This window comes from Anser cygnoides, chromosome 4, assembly GCF_040182565.1.
Source record: "Anser cygnoides isolate HZ-2024a breed goose chromosome 4, Taihu_goose_T2T_genome, whole genome shotgun sequence".
Classification (NCBI taxonomy): domain Eukaryota; kingdom Metazoa; phylum Chordata; class Aves; order Anseriformes; family Anatidae; genus Anser; species Anser cygnoides.
The window spans coordinates 80,770,035-80,791,350 of record NC_089876.1 but is presented as its reverse complement, the minus strand read 5'-3'; the positions used below and the strand labels follow the sequence as shown (position 1 = coordinate 80,791,350).

Genomic DNA, 21,316 nt, shown 5'->3' with positions numbered 1-21,316 from the left:
ACTACTACCTCAAAACCTTGCGTCCTTTCCCCCTCCTTCTTCAGCTTGTGAAAATATGCCTCAGACTGTTAACTAACACTGTTTTGTTCTCAAGTGGATACGTGATGAATTCAAATCAATAAGATTGTCTAACTGCTGTCTGACAAACATATGGATAAAATGTATGTATGGATAAGATGCTGGCATATATATAATGGCAGCAAGAATTGTACGGGCATTTTCTATTTACCATGTTAAAATTCTATTACCATCTATTGAATGTAGTTATATAAAGCCAGATATAATTAGCATATTATAGCAAGTAGCCTAACAAGTTAATATAATGCTCTATTGAGCAATTAATATAATGCTATATTGAGGTATAGTAAAAGGCAAAATTTTCAAGGCAAAGTATCATTCTATGTATAACAGCATGCTAAGCTAACTAATTTGCACCCCATCACAGGATTAGCTTACTCCCTCCGTAGTGCCTAGGCCAGGTGCCAAAGGCTCTTTTAGTTATCAGTAACAGGTCACGAATACAGAGCGTCTAGCAGAGAGGACCAGTGCTATTGCATGATTTCTGGATGTGGCCTCCTAGTTTGTTCCAGCTAATAACGAAACATTGACCTGTACAACTATATTTCATCCACATTCAACTAGTAACAACATTAAACATCTCAGTGGCAATCACGTGACAAGGGCATGCTATTTCTGGGGTTGCAAGATGGTTGGGAAAGGAACAACAAGGAGAAATTTTAAAATGTGTCTTACTTTGTAGCCTCCCCCTCATTTGAAAGCTATGTATCTACTAGGTGGTCCTGGAATATTCCTTTTTAGCTTTTTGTTATTGTTCTAACCTAGTCATCAGCATAGCCATGCCACACTTGCTTCACATGCAATGCACCATGCCTGCTTCCCCTGAGCACTGCATTGCTCATCCAGTATCAAGTGTTCATTATGTTCCCCTGTTAACAGGACTAGGGCTGGGTCAAAGCTGTGTAGCGAGCAAAGATTGCTTTTTGCAAGGCTCCTCTTGTTTTGTACACAAATATATATGCACAGAGACAAGATCACTCCAACCAGTGAAAATGATAATGTCAGGATTTATTTTACCTTAACAGTGTTAACAAGCTGTCCATCAAGGTAGAGCGCAGCTGTGCTGTTCTTTAGCATGCCTTTACTCATGACCAGAAGTAGGTGATGCCACTGGCCTTCTGCAATGAGCTCACCACAGCGAAAACGGGCACAACAAGGAAGAATTTCGTAAAATGATGATTCTTCACTGAAGTCATCAACTAAAGGGAAAGTACCACTTAGTGAGCAACAGCAGAAATGTCATTAGTCTGTTTCTAGGTTTTTATGTCATCAGACTTAATTCAAAAAAATCTACACTGACATGTTAAAGCCAAAATTTCAGGAAGTACATACATAACTAAGTCACACAAATACAATTAAAATCATATGAATCGATACAGTTAACAAGATAGGAATAATCTTTTAAATATTGCCTTTAAATTTTCAAATACAAGAACTAAAAGAATTAATTTTTGAAAAACCTTTCAGAGCATCTTATCACCGTTCAACAGGCTGAACTTCTGCAAATACTTGCATATAAGCCAACAAGTATAGTTTTGCTGGTATCAACAGTATGGTTTTTGCTGGTTCTGTTGGTTTTGTTTGTTTTTTTTTTTTTCCTCCTATATTTTCTCCAAGAAAATTCTCAGGATACTTCTATATTTTTGCCAATTATATTTTACTTCTCCCCTTCTACCTTCCCATTGAAATTCTACATGTAATTCCTTTACTTATGTTTTTACTAACTTTCTAATGCTACCATTTAAGTCACAATGTTTCATCCCCTTTTTAGAGAAAAAAATTACAGAAGTAGTTTGCGGCAGATAACATGCCACTCTAAACCTTCAAAGCTATTTTTCACCTAACTCACACTGTAGAGAGAAAGATACCCATACTTCTTGTACTTCCTCTTCACATATTTCCCTGCTCCACCATGGCTTCCTCCATGTGTTCCTCTCCAGGGACTGCAGAGGAACCTGTGCTCTGGACCCTGGAGCATCCTCCTGCTCCGACCTTAGTGTCTGCAGGGCTGTTTCTCACCATTACTTTTCCCTAACCCCTCACTCCATGAAGTCTTTTGCCTTTTTTTACACGTGTTTTCTGGGAGGTGCCATCAGCCTGGCTAATGTGATCAGCTGTCCTGCAGCGGGGACACCATGGAGGCAGCTGTGACCATGTATGGCTGGCATGGGACTTTGCTTAACAGTCCCATCAGTGGTGCCTGGGCCATAGAGCAGCCGACCTAAGGAGAGCAGCTCCTGCTGTGGAGCAAGGCGATGTGCACCCACTGCTCCATCGGCTCAGTCACCTACCTGTGCACTGCCAGCAGGACGGGTCAGAGAGGGATGCCTGACTTTTGGCCAAAGGAGCCCTTTCCCAGTGTCCCAGCAGGGGCTGCACATCCCACGACACTGACCACCCATCACTAATTATTGACCTACCTATACTCTTCACTGTTTCCCATGTCTGTCTTCACTAATGGCTGCTGAACTGCCTTCTTCTGAATATTTCAACACACTTCAGTTCTCCATACACAATTTTTAAATTTCTCTAAAATGCATCCTTTGATTTCACACCAGAAGACATGATTAATTTGCAGCACTCAGGTGCGTTATTTTTTTTCCATTACAAACCAGAATCACCCACACTCTACTTGAAAGCCAAAAAAAAAAAGAAAAAAAGCCAAAGCTTGAAATTTCTACACTAAGGAACACTTCAACAGAAAAAAACAGAAAGCAGGAGATCTTCAGATCTCTCTTCATGCTTTCATGTTGAAGGAAAAGAATCCACTAATCCTCTTACTTCAGTAATAGAGCATACCGGGAGGACACTTGTTTCTTTATAAATAGCACAAGGAAAACGATAAGAGCAGAGTACTTAGAACTAACTTTCAGATACAAAAATAACCTTTCCTCAATTTATTTTTCTTCAGCCAAACACCTTCAAGTGCGATTGTTGTTCACAAAAAGAATCCTTAAAAATGCTCGCTTTATTCTCACAACAGACTGTCAGCACTTTTGATCCCACATGCTGGTGGGCCTGTTATCTCAGTTCTTCAGGTACTGACCGTCTCAGGACTTGACAGTATATCACCAACTACTACTAACTGTGACAGTGCAGCAGCCCACCACAACATAGTACCCCTTTCAGTTAAAAAGGAGTCTCTTGTAGTCAGAGACCTTCAGATCTTCTACGACAAAGGCTCTTCAAACCCAATCTCTTTTCAAGAGTTAGGCATATGGGCTTACAAACTAAAAACATACAATTTACTGCTCCAATGCAGACTAAAGCAACTAATATGAATGTAAAACTATTTAATTCTTTCTTTTAAGATTTTTTTTTTCTGAGAAAGAGAAGCTATCGCTATCTTGCTAATGTATAGTTTTAGTTATTCCCTTGTAAAATGGGTCTTCAGCTCAAGTTTAAGATTTTGAGCAATGACTTGGAGCTTCTACTTAGAAGAGGAGAAATAATGTCCATGTCCATTGATCATGACAGGAATATTCTATAAAAGCCTGCTTAGGTTTTTGGACAAATTACAGTTGTCAATAAAAATCTTTATTACTAACTGTTACTCAACAGGAAAGAACAGATGAAGTGTATTGGTCTGGTAAAGAGTTAAGCCTAAAACGCACAGGAGGCTCCTCCTCTCCCCTCGGCTCCTCCACAGTCATGACCCATCAAAACTGACTATTTGGTTTGGGAGTTCTGAAGAAGTACAAGGCAGGACAAAGGAGATGGCTGAACCTGAAGCCCCTGATCACACTTGATAGCTCTCCCTAGTAAATTCAGTGGCCTCACCAGCTTTGCTTTGCTCTTCATAGCACTTCACGTAATTTCAGTCCACCTCAGATGACAACTGAACCTACCAAGTCTTTCTGCAAACTGATCACAGCATTAAAACTTAAAGCAAATGACCGATTGCCTTCAAATAGCCGGCCAGTGAAGCTAGTCAAGCTGCAAGTTCTATCTCACACAATTTCTACACACTAGACTTTCATTTAGTCTAGAAATCAAGCGATCCTAATATTGTCAGGATTAACAGATGACACAACACAACTCTTACCATAATTCTGAAGTAATTCTTCTTTAGTTGAAACAATTAGTGATCGGTCTTTTGCTGAGAGGACAATGGCAAGGCACACATAATGCTGCTCCGAGGAATTTGCACGCCGCACTACAGTAAGAAGTCTGACAGGATGGTTATTAGGAGGCGTACTAAAATGTTCAATGCAAAACCAAGTTGAGTAGCTTAAACCAGATGGTGGTGGGAAAAATCGTTCACCTAAGAACAAAAAGGAAAACTCATTATTTAGTTGGAGTAGCTACTACTAAGGACACCTACGTGTTCCTAATCCTTTTTTCCACAACAAACAGTTCAGTCCCTCAGTTGATACCAGTTACAACTTCTCAAGTTTTTTCCTTCGTGGAATTCAATGTTACTTCTTTCTTTTTCTGAGTGAAGCCTGGACAAAAAAAATCACATCAAGCTCGCTCAGAGGGGTTTCTTTCAAAATGAAGTAAATCAAGAATTGCATACTATTCCCACCTACTCTAAAGACAAAAATCACGTCTAAAGCTGCACTTGTTCAGAACGCCCAAGTTTCAGTTTCCTAGACCAAAAAAAAGGGGAAATAGGTCAGACCCTAAGAGAGGGTTAATATCAAGATGAGATCAGTGTGGCTCAGTTAGACCCACCCAGCATTCCTTGATGAACATCTCTCTCCCACATCCACCTGACCCCTTTTTGTTTCTAGGGGAGCTCCCACAGAACAACGAAGAACTCACAGAGATCAATTACTGTTTAACACTAATTCCACCTTACTGCAGTGAAACTTTAGCTTTGTTTTTAATACTTAACACTTATTTCAATTAACTGATTATGTTCAGTTAGCGCCACAGCATACCATAATGTATGTAACTACATCTGTAATAAATTCAGTAAACAGTTCAGCAGAACTAAGCCACAAGGACAGCATTACAACCCATCCCATGTTTCTTCTGCTCTGACCACTTAAACACTGGTACCTCAACTTGTTTTTAACACATCCAGATTCTTTACGCACAAGCGCATGAAAACATGAGACCAAAAGCAAAGGAGAACTGGCCACATACTCCTCTTTCTAACAATTTGACCTTCTGCTCAAAGCCTTGTATTTTCAAGTCATCATACATTTGTACTTTATATTACTTTTCATTCACTCACGGGCAAAAATTGACAGCAACAGAAACATCAAGATACACAAAGGTCTCAACTATTAATGTGCAACATCCAACAACATAACATCACTTCTTGTCTCATAAAGAAATAAAAGAGAACTAAACATCATCAGATAGAAAACACTGCTAACAGTAACAAGACTTGAATACTTACCAGTTCCGATACCACTGACAACTGCACCATCAATAAGTCCTGTTGTGACAGCGTTATTGGTAGGTGCATTATGGGGAGCCAAACTTGGCAAGAACAGGCAGCTGTTAAATACAAGATGAGCAACAAACTAGAGTTTATCAAAGTCAGTATAACCAGAGTTTAATACAAACAAAATACAGCCTAGAAAAACATACCATAAGCATATTATCACTCTCCTTGAATTTATGTGGAAATGAATCCTAAAGATTTCTCCTCGTGAGATAAAATTATCTTCAGTACAGAGACTTTTGGCAGCATGTGTCTTTGGTGCAAAGGCACAAAGACTTATGCTTATGCTGCTCCATAGCATAAAATGTTCCATCCTGTGGAACCATAACTCTCTTTGCAGCCTTCGAGATGTTCTGCTCTCTCTGAAAAACTCAGTTAGTGAAAGATTCAAAGGATTTGGGAGATGTCTAGTATGGTGTCCTTATTGCAAGTACGTTTACTCTCACAGTGAGGCCCCGGTTTGCAGAACTAGCTAAGTATAGACCTTACAAGAGCCACCGCTGCTGCAGACACAATGGGAACAGATATAAGGAGTTACTCCCCCAGATACCAGAGGATTTTATGAGCCCAGAGGGTTTCCCTGCTCAGCCTACCCGTGGTGAAGTGAACTCCCATGGGAATCATCACTCTGTTGACATATACTCTCAGTCCATTGCTCTGGTCATAGCTATCCTCATCTTGATTACAGTTCTCATCATACACTTGTTCCTTCATCCCTGAAAATGTCATTTGCAGGGCAAATCCCCTACCATCATTGGCATTACAAGCATTGCAGAGGTCCATCAAACGACTGTCGACTCTGTTGAGTTCATGGACCACCCTGGGGACTTGAAAGCAGACCAAAATACGTTTACATCTTTTGATTGATTAGGGCATCCTTCATAGGTGACCCAGTGAAATTACAAGGAGTAGCAGGTGCCTTATGTGGGTTACTTCTGGGTGTGTAAGCAGCAGCTACAAATCTCCCAGAGCAATCACAGTGGCAATTAATTTTGCAAGCCTAATTCAATTTGTTCTTAGGAGAAAAAGTTTCTCTCTTTTCGAGCAAATAGAGCAGAGCTTTGACCAACATTTGTTTTCAAAGTTAAGTCAGTCCCTAACTACACCAGATATGGAGTTGGTTGCAAAATGTATATACTTCTCCACTATACAAAGCTCCAAAAGGAAGGCAGAGCACTGGAGTCCCAAAACACCCAGGCTAGTCTATGCTCTCACACCAGTCGTCCCTAATAAACTGGAACTTCAGCACTCAGAAGCAACTGGATCTGTCAAAGGCCATATCAGAACAAAAAAAGACACAAGAAAAAGAGTAACCTAAATACTAGGTCTGGGAAGAAAATGACAAGAGAAATAATTCTGTCAGATGGTGCTGCTGCTGGTTCTATGAAACTGTAGAACAGTACAGTCCTGGAAAACAGATGATTTCTACCTTTTCCCAGCATTATCATAAAAACAGACTAAAGTGAAAAAGTTGAGGAGCTGCTCTTCTCATATTAGAATTTGTTATGCTTTTGGGCTTCACACCATCTTCCATTATTGTTTGTTTGTACAACTAAAAACATCTTTCACTAAAATATTCTAGTCAAGATGTTTTCTCTTTTAACCAAGCTTCTGAGCAATTCAGAACAATTACTTATCATTCAGGATTTCATCCTCAACCATCTGAATTGAGTGCACCTGACAACACTGAACTCTTTGAGATACTATTTTTCCAACTCTTTTCTGCCCATCTATGGATGAGGTCGCAGGCAGTTACGGAATACCTGTCTTCTCATAATCTCAGCCTGAATTTCATCAGCAATTCTGGAGATATTTAGTGCTTAGCATGGGACAAAATGAGGATTTTCATTTTTTTCTTCTATGCCATTTTGGAAAATATTTGGCTTAAATATATGCTGACAAAGGTGTGATGTTTTAATCTTCTGAACAGTTGAGTTAAATCATGGTAGAAAAAGCAAGACATTGGTGACACCAGGCGCTACAATATAGAAGGAGTTAGTAAGTGTTATATTCAGGCTACACCTCCAGTTAATTAACAATTTTTTCCAGTTATTGGGACTCAACATAGTTTCTGCTTGACATATCTATCTGCTTTTCCTACTTGCTCATTTCCAAGTTCTTCAGCAATTTTAAAAGCAGGTTTCAGAGCACCTGGGCCACTCAGACATTGGATGGAAATTCTAGCAGCTACTGTGTACAAGGGTATGTTATCATCCATTATAAAAGGCGCACAAAATCCAGATCCAAGAGGGTACTATCAACATTTACATATATATTGGCTTACACTTGCACACATGGCAAGCAAGTATTGGCTTGAAGTCATTAATGACAGAATGGAAGTTTATGCAGCATCAAGTATTCCTGTCTTTTCTTTAAAGAATCATTTTGTTTCCAGTTTGAGAATAGCTGAGAATAGTCCCTTAAAAATTACCATGAAAGAAGAAGGTAATGAAACATGGCACTGTGCCCTCTGCTCCTTGAGAGGCACGTGTTACCTTACCCGAACCCCTCGAGAGAGGTGTCGAATTCGATGAAGGCAGGAGTAAGGGATGATCCATGAAGCCTGATGTCGTGTGGGGTTGTCATGGACACCAGGCACTTGACTCTCGTCAGGGGCACTGTGCTACCTTCTGCCGGCTTGAGCAGGCTCTTGCTTATCCGATAGTGGCTGTCTTCGTGCAAACAGAAGACGCTGTCCGAACCCAGACCTTCCATTGAGGTAACCATGCTATCTACAGTAAGAAGCCAAGAAACAAAACGTTGCAAAAAGGAGGCATTCACAGGCCATTGATTGGGACTGTTCAGGAACTGCTTCCAGTGCAACAGCTGAACAATCAATGTCAGTCAACTGGTTCAGCCTCTTGATTAGGAGATTGGGAGTTGGGAAGCACTGATCTTATTATGAAGACATTCAGCTGACATCAAGAGAGGAACATCTCATGCGCAGGACAGCACAGCAAGTCAGCGGTAATGCCAGAAACCGAGCCAACAACCCACCTCATTACGTCGCACTGGAAAGCATTCCTTCCGCGGGCCTTGGAAGCATTCCTGTTACGTGGCCTAACGAACAGGAAAACCTCTGCCTTGTGTTGGTCAGATGCAGCAGCTCTAAACTCCAAGTATCGGAGCTCAGAGTAAGCAGGCAGGCTCAAAAAGCTCTGCCTAGTAATTTAACGCAGTAACTGCTGGTATATCCAGAAAGCTAGCTTTGCCTTCCCTCCCGTGGGTTAGCAACTTTTCCAGCTCACATTTTCAGTTTTCACCATTTACTCCTCCCTTGCGCTGTAATAATACCCTGCTAAATGGAAATACAGAAATGCAGGGCTGACGTAGAGACAATCTGAATCTCACTCGTCTCTTTTCCAACATACCTAACCTGATGACATCACACACTGGAGGGAATACAGTCACATTTTTCTACCTCAGAGATAGAAAAAAAAAGTATCAGGGTTGTATACACAGTGGAGGGAAGGTATTGAATGCTTCTAGCTTAGCACCATCCAGGACACATGCTAGTTCCTTATAAATAATTCAAACTTTTCAATTAAAATAGTTTTAACAATGCTTTATGACTGGCCGTATGATGCAACAAGCCAATGTCTAAAAATAAATATCACGCGCTTTGGAGACTTAGCAATATTCTCCTAGTACTACCACCCACTGTGTCTTTACTACATGAGTAGCTGCTCCCAAGCATTACAACAGATGGATAATAAGAGGGAAGAGCAAGTGTGAAAGAGGGGATCAGACTGGCCAGAGGAATCCACTGATATTCAACTCAAACAGCCCATTACAGACATTCAGGACAGTTTACCAAGCTCATTCATTTAGTATCTGGAAAACAGATGTAATTATTCTAGTGTGATAATTGTAGCTGATGAACCATTGCTGTATGAAGTATTCTATATGACGGATAGTGACAGGAAACCCCACAAAGGTATAATGAACATTTTCACAGTGTATATGCATCTATCTATGATCTAACAATGCCTATGGAGTAACCTGTCAAAATACATTGTTAATACATTCTCTCAAAGTTAACTACATAGAATCACAGAATCATCTAGGTTGGAAGAGACCTCCAAGATCACCTAGTCCAACCTCTGACCTAACACTAACAAGTCCTTCACTAAACCATATCACTAAGTTCAACATCTAAACGTCTCTTAAAGACCTCCAGGGATGGTGACTCAACCACTTCCCTGGGCAGCCCATTCCAACGCCTAACAACCCTTTCAGTAAAGACGTTTTTGCCAATATCCAACCTAAACCTCCCCTGGTGCAACTTTAGCCCATTCCCCCTCGTCCTGTCACCAGGCACGTGGGAGAACAGACCAACCCCCACCTTGCTACAGCCTCCTTTAAGGTACCTATACAGAGCGATAAGGTCGTCCCTGAGCCTCCTCTTCTCCAGGCTGAACAAGCCCAGCTCCCTCAGCCGCTCCTCGTAAGACTTGTTCTCCAGACCCCTCACCAGCTTCGTTGCCCTTCTCTGGACTCTCTCGAGCACCTCCATGTCCTTCTTGTAGCGAGGGGCCCAAAACTGAACACAGTGCTCGAGGTGTGGCCTCACCAGAGCCGAGTACAGGGGGACAATCACCTCCCTAGACCTGCTGGCCACGCTGCTTCTTATACAGGCCAGGATGCCGTTGGCCTTCCTGGCCACCTGAGCACACTGCTGGCTCATGTTCAGCCGACTATCAACCAGTACTCCCAGGTCCTTCTCTGCCAGGCAGCTTTCCAGCCACTCATCTCCCAGCCTGTAGCTCTGCTTGGGGTTGTTACGTCCCAGGTGCAGGACCCGGCACTTGGCCTTGTTGAACTTCATACAGTTGGCCTCAGCCCATCGGTCCAGCCTATCCAGATCCTCCTGCAGAGCCTTCCTGCCCTCGAGCAGATCAACATGTGCACCTAACTTGGTGTCTGTCGTCTGCAAACTTACTGAGGGTGCACTCGATCCCCTCATCCAGACCATCGATAAAGATATTGAAGAGGACTGGCCCCAGTACTGAGCCCTGGGGGACTCCACTAGTGACCGGCCTCCAACTGGATTTGACTCCATTCACCACAACTCTTTGGGCCCGGCCATCCAGCCAGTTTTTAACCCAACGAAGCGTATGCCAGTCCAAGCCGCGAGCAGCCAGTTTCTCGAGGAGAACGTTGTGGGAAACGGTGTCAAAAGCCTTACTGAAGTCAAGGTAGACCACATCCACAGCCTCTCCCTCGTCCCCTAAGCGCGTCACTTTGTCATAGAAGGGGATCAGGTTCGTCAAGCAGGACCTGCCTTTCATAAACCCATGCTGACTGGGCCTGATCGCCTGGTTGCCCTGCAAGTGCCACGTGATGACACTCAAGATAATCTGCTCCATGAGCTTCCCTGGCACCGAAGTCAGACTGACAGGACTATAGTTTCCTGGGTCCACCCTCCGGCCCTTCTTGTAGATGGGTGTCACGTTTGCTAGCCACCAGTCGACTGGGACTGCCCCTGATAGCCAGGACTGCTGATAAATGATGGAAAGCGGCTTGGCCAGCTCTTCTGCCAGTTCTCGCAGTACCCTCGGGTGGATCCCATCGGGCCCCATCGACTTGCGTACATCCAAGTGTTGTAGCAGGTCGCCAACCATTTCCTCGTGGATTATGAGGGCCACATTCTGCTCCCCATCCCCTTCCACCAGCTCAGGGGGCTGGGTATCTAGAGAACAACTGGTCTTGCTGCTAAAGACTGAGGCAAAGAAGGCATTAAGCACCACAAAGAAGGCATTAAGCACCCATGACTAAATGTGACTAAAACCAAAGCTGATTTTTTTAATTCTTTTTTTTTTTTCCCCAAGGATGGTGTGACTGTTCTTTTTCATTAAAACCTTAACTTTACCACTCACTTAAAATGTAACATGGTTACCACATAATATTAAAGATCTAAATTTTAATACGTTAGGAAAGTAAGCATATTGAAAACGAGCAATGAGGGAAAACGTAAATATCTGTTATGAAAAAATATTGAACGGTTAAAAAAGGAAATTGCTGAATTTTAAATAATTCAGAGTGGATGCCCCCAATCCAACTTCTACCTCTTTTTGAGAAATAATTATGAAATTGAGATTCTGCCATGCTTTTTTTGTTGGGTTAGTTTTAAACTCTCTCTATTTCTTTCTCATTACTAGTGACGCTAATGATGACCCAAGTTCTAGAGCCTAGCTAAAATCACCACAGTTGCGCTTGCATGTAGCAGTTTCAGTTACTTTATCTGCCACTTTGCTGTACCTGTGAGAGAGTCTACACAGATGTCATGAAATGATGGGCACATAAAAGCATCTGAGAATATTTTTTCGTTTTACTGTTAAATAACTACGATCTCAGCATTTACTAAAGACCTAAAAGCAATCTACTATCATGGAATCACAGAATCTGCTCAAGCAGGGCCACCTCGCGTACTTAGCCCAGGAGCACATCCAGGCAGCTTTTGAGTATCTGGAAGGAGGGGAACTCCACAACCTCTCTGGGCAACCTAACAGCTTGTACCAGAACTCCATCACCTTCCCAGTAAACAAGTGCTTCATATTTAATAGTTAACATTCGTAAAATCAGAAATTATCATTACCTCACTGGATGTGTATGAAATAAATTACCATGGTCCCTCCATGTTTAATTCTAATCTAACTGTCCTGTTGATTTCACATTCACACAAGGCTGGGACAAAGTGAGGTCCTTCTGCATGTTTATCTATGCTTTTTTTCTTCTTTTTCTTTTTTTATATAAGTATGCAATTGAGGGATATGATTGATGATTACACAAATTTCTAGTACTTCAGCACTTACTTCTCATTTCCGGTTCAAAACTCAGTGAGCTTGGTTTGTGCACTCGGTACTGCTTCAACAGCTTTTTGTCCCAAGCGCCGCAATTTAAAGGATTTCCCAAGCATAAAAATTCCCTAGGAAAGAGGATTAAAAAAATTACAAATTGTATTGTAAAGATTTTAACGCAGAATGGCACCAAACCAAATAAAATGCCACTCAAACAAGAAGATGACAATTACTTGTATTAAATAGATTTTTAATCAAGAAGCTGAATAAAGTAATGAAAATTCCAAGAAACACACTTGATCCATTTGGAACAATTCATATTTTGAAGACATACTAGTTGCCCTTAATAATAAGTTGCCCTTATTTCAATGATTATTTCATTGCCATTATTTCAATAGTTGAACAAAGCACCCAATTTCTTGGCAATAAGGCTACCGCATTCCTAGGGGTGAGCATCAGGATGCTCCCTGTTGCACACCCAGCAAGCTGAGCTCACCTATAAGGACAGGCCACAGGCTGACGTGAGAAAGAGACCTGTGCATTGGTTAACCCATCTGTCCTGTTTTAGGTAGAGGATAGTTTCACAGCTACCAACATCTGCGTTTATGTATGTCTCTAATGTCTGTGTCTACAGTTATCTGTATTACCCATATCTATGGTTTGGGGAAGATGAAGTCCCTGCGATGAGACTAACAACACGCATGCTCACTGCAGAATGATTTCCAGTGCCACGAGATGCCACTAAAGGGAACAGACAAGTTGTTCTGGCTATAAGTCAGCCACTTAGCAGCCCCCAGGAGATTATAAAATTAAATCCTTCCTTATGCCAGTTGAGATCCAGCAAGCAATTCAAAGTATCATAATGCTGCATGTGTACTTATCAAAGCGTTCCAAATATGCTCACGACAAACTTTTCAAATGTGCTTCTCTAGAAGCAGCACAGATGTAAAAACATCCAAGATGTTTTTAAAATGTTTATAAATTTTTTAAAAGATGAACTTTTCAAAGGTATGCATCACTACGCGTCATTACAATTTATGCAAATTATTAACCTAAAGCCACTTCTTTTACTTATCCTTTGTCTGTTCTCGGAAAATGTTACTTCACAACAGAGTTTGTCCCAAGTAAGGCCAGACGGCGCTACCAAAGTTGAAGAGGAGGGCAAAAAGCCCAACTCTTGCTACAAAGGCTTGATTTTTCCAGACATTTCTTCTATAGCAATCCTACGTTCCCTTCACACAAAGTAAAGGGCCAAATCAAACACCCAGCCTGGAACTTTTGTTATCTGAGATATTTAACACTGCACAGAATCTAGGAATCAATTCCCTTCTATGGCAGTGTTGTTTTACATTCATCGTGTTTCCTCCTCCTAACAACCTGGCCAGGAACTGCGTTTTGGATAGCTACTCGTTATTTGCAGGAAGGAAAGAATTACAGAAGTTCAGTGCAACCTCTGTGGAAAAAAATAAACATATTTCCCCACCACTACACGCCCCCTTCCCCTGGTGCCCAACATCTCCAGGGTTACATGGCAATTAACAGAAGCGAGACAGTGTATTTAAGGAAATATAAAACAGGATTCTGTGCCATCACTACCACACAAGGCTGTTTATGCTCTCTAACAATCCAAGCTATTTACAGCCAGCCAGCCACAATGCAGGCACAAGGGCTCAGCTCTGCGGGACTTCAATGGCATCTTTCTGACCTCAGCACCATCGGCTGCAGGGCCTGGGAAGACAGTCTTTCAAACATCCTCTGAAGCGGGGGATGCAGCAAATGGTCCTCATCAGCCAGAGCGGCGCTGCATCTTTGTAGAAGTCGTGCATGGAGTCCGGCTTCGCACATGACTTGCTGGTTTCGCTCTGTATGCACGAGAGATTGCAGGATATTGGCCACTGCTAGCTGGAGGTCCAGCGCATGCTGAAAAAAAGGAAAAAGCATAGCAAGTTGAGAGGACACAAAAAGAAAAGACAAATAGAAGGAAGCCCTTATGCATCATAATTAAAGCAAAACTACCCTTAAGCAATTGATACACAAAACATCCTGTCCTTAGATGCACGTGCATCTTGCAGGAGCGATGAACCCTTCCATCACTTTCTTTTTTTGAAGAGAAAAAAAATCAGTGATATGAAGGACCACCACGGACCTTGTGAAGAAAAAAAAAGGCTACTGATGGTTACTCTAACCTCTACTTTCCCCAAGAGAAGAGAGTCAGTTTAGAAACTCTGCTTAAAGCGCACTCAATTATTTTTCTAACAGAGAAGCTATTTCTACTAACCTCTCAGCATTATCATCTCTAAAAAACAAGGTACACGCAACATAACAGCCAAATTAAAACCCTGAATACACAAAATCTCCATGCTCATCACCAGGAGAGGACAACATAAAAGGCCTTGCAAATTCTTGTAAACTTTTTGAAGTTTTTTTTTTTTTTTTTTAAAGTGTTCTTCAGGGAAGTCATCTCAAATATAAAACATTAAAGTAAGTTTTCTGCTAAAAACTTGCAACAAATCCCTCACATACAAACCACCAGTAGGGGTTTGGGATTGGGAATTGTACAAAGCAGGTAGTACCATTCAGAGACAGAACTTATTCCAGCTATTTCAAACAGATCGTATGTACCGAGCTATAATGTCCAACCCCATGTCCTCCGTGTACTACACATTAGGCCGAACAAGAACTCATCACAATGCTTGGAAGCATATCTGACAGCCATTTCAGACAATATTTTTGAACTTATACATCTTTGCCAGGCATTTGAAAGAAATAAGCGAATCCAAGCTAACACAAGAAAATGATTTGTATCAGACCTCTTCCTATATAATCAACTACATAACTGATAATTCTGTGAAACGTATTAGCTTCTTGGCATGAATTAAGTTTACACCACCTCTTTTCTACTTTCTGTAGCCATCCTTTAACCTAGTCGCTCTCAAAGCTGAAGACAGCAGATTTTTTCCCTACCTCTGGGTGTGTAGTTGATCCAACAGAGGCCAGGAGATCCAGCATTGCAAGCATAGCACCAGGGTGGATAACAACTACGTCAGAGCTTTGCACAGACGTGGAACCTGTCTGGAGTTTCACATCAGGTATGTTTTTCTGAGGGCAAACAGGAGGCGTTGAAACAGAATGATACGCGTGCCTGCAGGACAGAAAAACAAATCACCATTACAACCCCCATGTATTACGAGCTTTGCATTTTATTTTATTCTTCAACAGCTGCTGTGAAGTTAGACTGGTACGCAGACATTATTCCTCTCCTTCCCCTTCCCTCAGGTCAACATCCCAAGCACTTTCTTCTTCTCAAACCCATCGGATGTGTTTCCCCAAAGACAAGCCGGAGGACTCTCAATTTACTGTGATCAAGTGCCCTCCAGAGTCATCTGTTCCCTAGGTGCTATGCAGCCTAAAGAACATAAAAGTTGCCTAATCTCTTCCTTGTTTCCATCCTAGTTGCAGTGGCAGCACGCAGAAGCTACCACCCTTCCTGTTCTCTGGAAGGGATTCAGCTTGCAACACAGTAATCCCCGTTTTCTTTAACAAATACTTATAAAAGACACCAGCAAACAATTGTATGCAGCCTCAAACTAACCTACAGGAACCAAGTTTGTCTTGGTGCACAATCCTGCCAGCAGCCCATGTGTTTTTAGCCTTCCAACAACTGTTATAACAATCTCATTTTATATCAATCTTTATTGTATATATAGACCAAGTATTTATCATATATACTTATTTCTAAGAAGGAAAACATACATCTTATGCAACAGTTTAATTGAGAATCAAGTACTGCTTGCCATGTTTTCAGAAAGTGAATCCAGCTAAAAAAGGGTCTCCTGTCTATCACATCAGCCAAGAGAACCATTTTGTCCCTCCTGCTCTCAGTGACGGAGACGTAACTTCAGCAGAAACAACACTCAGACTGTGCCCAGCCATCAGGCACTTCCCAACAGGAAACCCTTTTCTTTTTTTTTTTCCCCTGACAAAAACAGGACACAATGGGTGTGGGGACGGCTGCGAGTACAGTTCTGTCCTAAACATTTTGATGGCTGCTTCTTGACCACACAAACCAACAAGAAACAGCAATACCATGTGGATTTAAAGCCAGAAGCACTGGTTAGCTTAGCTTAAGATGGGATGTTAGTTAACACAGCACAATCTTCCTCTACTGTCCAGAAAATGGGCTGGATGAAGAGAGTTTCAACAAAAGCATCTCCGTCATAAAGATTATTGACAGCTCTACAGAAATTTGCCATCTGGAACAACCCAAGAGCACTTGTTATAAAGCGCATTTTTCAAGATGAAATTTCTGATGCTTAACTCCTTTAGCTAACACTTGCATCGCACACGGAATAGTATAACAGGTTTAAGAAAAAAAAATATATCTGTCCAAATCAATTTTCCCAAGTATTTCCACAAACTCTCTTCCACTGATATTTCAAACTTCTCTAGCAGACTTAGTGCTTGAAATACCAGGTAGGTAGCAGTAGTCTTGGTTTTCCCTTTGAAACTTAAATGTGATTAAGAAGAGCAGAACAACTTGTCACTACTATCACTCACAGAAAGCATCTTAACCCTTTTCACTTTCTTAATGCCGAGATGGAAATATGGACCATTTTCTTCATGCATCCTAGCAGCAGTATTTGAGCAAAAAATCTTCCCACTCACATCTGAACAAGAAAACTGTTGCCTCTTTACAACATCACCTTGAGAGCCTCAACACACAATTCACAGGATACAATTCAAAAACCTGCTTGTATTTAGCAAAGCTCTTCAGTCTAATGAAATCCCACTCCAAGATGCTCTGTAAGAACAAACTTCCATCTACTTTTAAGCATAAATTTTACTTGTACATGTCCTAACCATCACTATCACATCAACCTCATTAAATACACTTGGAAACTATAATACAGCAGTACAGGGAGATCGAATAAAACTCCAAGTCGATACTCACTATGATTCACAAAAAAGCAGATGGTCCTCACCTCAAACTGCCTGCCTTTCAACACTGCATACAATGAATTGGAAAGGGGATACCCATCACAACCAGACAATTTGTTTTTCTGGGCGCAATATAGCCAAAAGGTATAACCTAAAAGCAAACATTATTAAGTGCATGTTTTGCACGGCATTTTAAAATACACTAACTTCCCTGTGTAGTTTTCCATATAAGAAGTACTTGCATAAAAACAGGGAAAACAATTCAAAAGCATTTCCCTAGGCAGAGAAAAAAACTCTCAAAATTCTGCCAACCTGTTGATCAAATGTTATCCACCAATGTGTCAGCACCAACTGCAAAAAATTCATTTACCCATGCTTATACATTACTCATATCACCCCTCTAGGGAGGGAAAGGAAGCACTAGACAAGGTAAAAAGCCCATCTGACTGTTATGAATGACCACCCTAACAAGCCATCAACCTTCTGACTGAAAGTACCTCTTCCTGAAAAAAATTAGTTAGGGGAAAAGAAATCCCGCTCTATTACTTGATCGACTAGCCTTGTCTGAACGTCTTCGAGCTGCTCCTGATAGCGTCATTCATACCTCCCTTAGACCACTTCTTATGCAGACCTTGTTTGTTTTCAAACAGGAGCTTAACTCCAAGCGATTCAAGTGTATGGAGATACTTGGATGTCATGTATTGGCATCACTACCTACAATTTGCTATGAAACATACCTTTATGTTTATTTTACCCAGTAAATATAAAAGCGAAAACACATACCTCATAAATAATAGCCACTTCAGGGAAAAACGAAAATGAAGAAACAACAGTGAGAAACCAGAACTGAGATCAACTGATCTTAAAAGGTTCGGTACCTTTTCCTGGACAAAGCTGGCGTACCCCAGGGAGAGGGGAGAGAAGTCTCATTTGTCAGGCAAGGAGGGATCTGTTCTGCACGACTACAGACAAAACGGACAGGGGTAGGACAGAGAGGTTAGAGAAGAAACCAGAGGCCAAAAGCTTGTTAGCTTTCCACAACCATCACCAATGAAGTCTTTTCTAGGATCTGTTCTTCAGAAACAATACGGACGACAGAGGACACTACTGAGCGACATGCACCAGGTGAACACGCGGACATGCAAAGCATATCCTTGCTGCATGGCATGACCCTGCAGCACTTGGTCAGTATTCGCAGAGTTTATCAACACGATCACGCTAGCAGAACAGAACATTTTTACATCAGACAGCAGAAATGAAGGAAAAGTAAAGCCTGAGCAAGTATGATCAATGTGGTTAAGAGATAAGATCAACAAGAACTTCACAAGAACTGAGCATCAGAAAATTGAAGAAGGGAAAAAGCAGTCACTGAAGATGACAGCAAAAGTAAAAAAGGAAATTAATGATGTAGCTTATGCCCAAGCACTATGGGATTTACTTACCCCATTGAATCCTCATACTCTACTGTTAGCCAGTATTACAATTTACTAAAGCATGTGCAACACATTCTTAATACACATTTTCCTCCCTCAAACTGAATGTTTTAATCATCTTTCAAAATGAGAATAAGAAATTCATTTATTTATTTGGTTGGTGGTTTCTTTGTTTTGTTTTTGTCACTGTTTTGTTTGTGTTTTTTAAACTACAAAAGATGATTTGATACTTTGGAAACAAATTTTTCATAAACAAAACCATGATTTTGGTATGTTACTAGTCACCTACCTGAAGAAAGCCTGACCAACCTGCAGATCTACTAGAATTTCACCATACACATTCACACCTGCCATGCTTGGAAAATCAGATCCTTTTGGTTTGATTCTAAATGCAATGGCACATCTTCGAGAAAATAGTTATGTTCATTAATTAGCTGGGGTGCAGAACCTACAAGGCCCCACGTATAAAGCCTATGTCTGTATTTTACTTCTTAGTACCTTGTATCTTAAGTGAGAATTACCTTCAGACAAGCAAATCTTAAACACATGCTTCAATACACTTTGTTGTAATTTTTGAATCAACCTAAAAGACATGCATTACTTTTCATTCCTTATGTCAGGTGTCACTAAATTCTACCTGCTTAACTCTAGGACTGTCTCCCATTACATTTTTAAAACAATTTCAGGCTAGGTAGAGCTTTGTAGAACATACCTATCCATCTAAAACAAAGTAAATTCATCATATTATCCAGTGACTTATTTTCCAGTCCCATATATCAAAGCAAACAATAAGTTAAGGTGTCATGTTCAACAACCTATTTTTCATTTGACTTAATAAATGCATAAAGTTCCAGTCATTCTATATGACAAAGCAACCAAGTAGTCTGCCTATCAACCAACAGGCTGCTTAAACTCAGCAAATATAATCACAAACTGACATCTATATTTTAATTGCTACCATAACAGAAACATTCAACATCAGAGGGAATATTGCATACCCTTGAGAACACCAGCAAGCTAAGTCAATATTTGGTCAGATGCAGACACTTATTCCTCTCACTGGAGTAAAGGAACAAAGAAATAGATTAAGACGGGTATATAAAAGCTTGCAACGAAGACATTTGAAGGAAACTATTTAGGGGAATACCAGGGAAAAAACAGCAAAGGTCATACCTGTCAAAAGAATCTGTTGCTACCTTGTAGAGGTAAATAAAAAGTTTGCTGCAGTGTCTTAACATAGGTGAGACAGAATCCAGGGATATTAGGTCATCCTCCAATAGTCTTTGAAATAGTTGTGTATTTGAAGGAAAGACATTCAATGGACTTATTTTTCTTGAGTCTGAGAAGCAGCCAAGCAAGCGAACAGCATCTGCCAGTTTTTCATACTGGATCTCTGTTTTGAAGAAATGAGAGTTGGCTGGCTCATAGCGCATTGCTGCAGTCAATGTGCAGAACACAGTGTGGAGCAGTTCAAACACTTGATTCTGGTTTACTTTCTCCCAGCCATTCTTCGGCGGTGAGCACAAAGATTTTTCCATAGCAACAAGCAGAGACGTGACATACACAAATCCACCAACTTTTCTAAAAACAGTTCTTGTGCGGTGGCTCTCTCTTAGCACGGAGAGTAGGGCCTATGGACAAAACAAACCATCAAAACAAAGAAGAAAAAAAAAAACCTGCAGCATTACTAATAGCTTGAAAAAAAGACAGGAATGTTTTATTTTGAGATACAAGCAAAATTGTTAGTATTTGTCAGAATTTGGTAATGCATCAAGTCTCCAGAGATCTTTGTAAGAGTCCATGTCATCAAGAGGTTACAAAACAAAAAGACAGAGATTGGAGGAAGAAGCAAAGCACTAGCCCTAATTTAGAAATTAGATACTAAGGATGTAAATGATCCGGCCAACAAAAAAGGCTTGACTACACCTATAATGGACCCAAAATCGCCAAGTAATTCTCTGCCTTACCACTAAGAGAATACAGCTGTTAGAGAGGCATCTGCTCCGCCATTATACTTCACAAACAATTTGAAACAAGAGCGGGAAAACTACTGCCTGTAGCTACGAGAAATCAAACCACTTAAAACCTTGGAGAACACTAACATAGGTTGTAAAAATATATAAAGTATAAGCACCTGGACTAGGTACTACAGGCAGTCAAACATAACACAACAGCAAAGATTTAGCAAAAAAAAAAAAAGCACAAAAATTCTTAGTTTTAGCCTTTCTCTACAATGAAACCCATAAATCTTTGAGTTGAATGAAACATAGCTTTAAAAGAGCAGTCAATCAAAAATAACCTGAGAGGGAAACAAATATGTAGAAAATGTTACTGGCTGAATGAACACAAGGCCACAGTATGAGTGAATGTAGAATAATAATAATAAAAGTATCACAGAATAATATAAATATCTCTGTGAAACCAGGGTGAATGGAGGCAGGTACAAATCCCGCCCAACCGAAACAAGCCAGTTGTCATGGAAAGTTCGACCCACACGTGAATAATGAATACCAAAAAAAATCCTTTCTATAAATGATCACAGACAGTAGAAAACCATCACTGGTACAAGAAACTAGGCTAGAAAAAAAATAAAATAAGTCTTCCACGACCCAGTGTGTATTTCTTCAGAATCTGGCTGTTCTGAGGAGTAGTGAAACAGACTGTTT

The 21,316-nt window shown here is 40.8% G+C and overlaps 1 protein-coding gene across 9 annotated transcripts in view; it reads right to left on the bottom strand.

The window, feature by feature from the left end:
* The window catches only part of WDFY3 (WD repeat and FYVE domain containing 3), a 171,424-nt gene that overhangs the window by 62,587 nt on the left and 87,521 nt on the right, over positions 1-21,316 (bottom strand). For 8 of the 9 annotated variants that reach the window (XM_066996496.1, XM_066996493.1, XM_066996495.1 and 5 more), the window contains 9 exons: positions 19,824-20,281; positions 18,096-18,179; positions 15,244-15,421; positions 13,985-14,199; positions 12,295-12,407; positions 7,980-8,211; positions 5,432-5,532; positions 4,124-4,342; positions 1,096-1,277 (listed from right to left, as the gene is read on the bottom strand). In XM_066996496.1, the coding sequence (XP_066852597.1) occupies positions 1,096-1,277; positions 4,124-4,342; positions 5,432-5,532; positions 7,980-8,211; positions 12,295-12,407; positions 13,985-14,199; positions 15,244-15,421; positions 18,096-18,179; positions 19,824-20,281 (1,782 nt within the window). The remainder of the gene's footprint in view (positions 1-1,095; positions 1,278-4,123; positions 4,343-5,431; positions 5,533-7,979; positions 8,212-12,294; positions 12,408-13,984; positions 14,200-15,243; positions 15,422-18,095; positions 18,180-19,823; positions 20,282-21,316) is intronic. The other variant, XM_066996498.1, reaches the window with a different exon arrangement.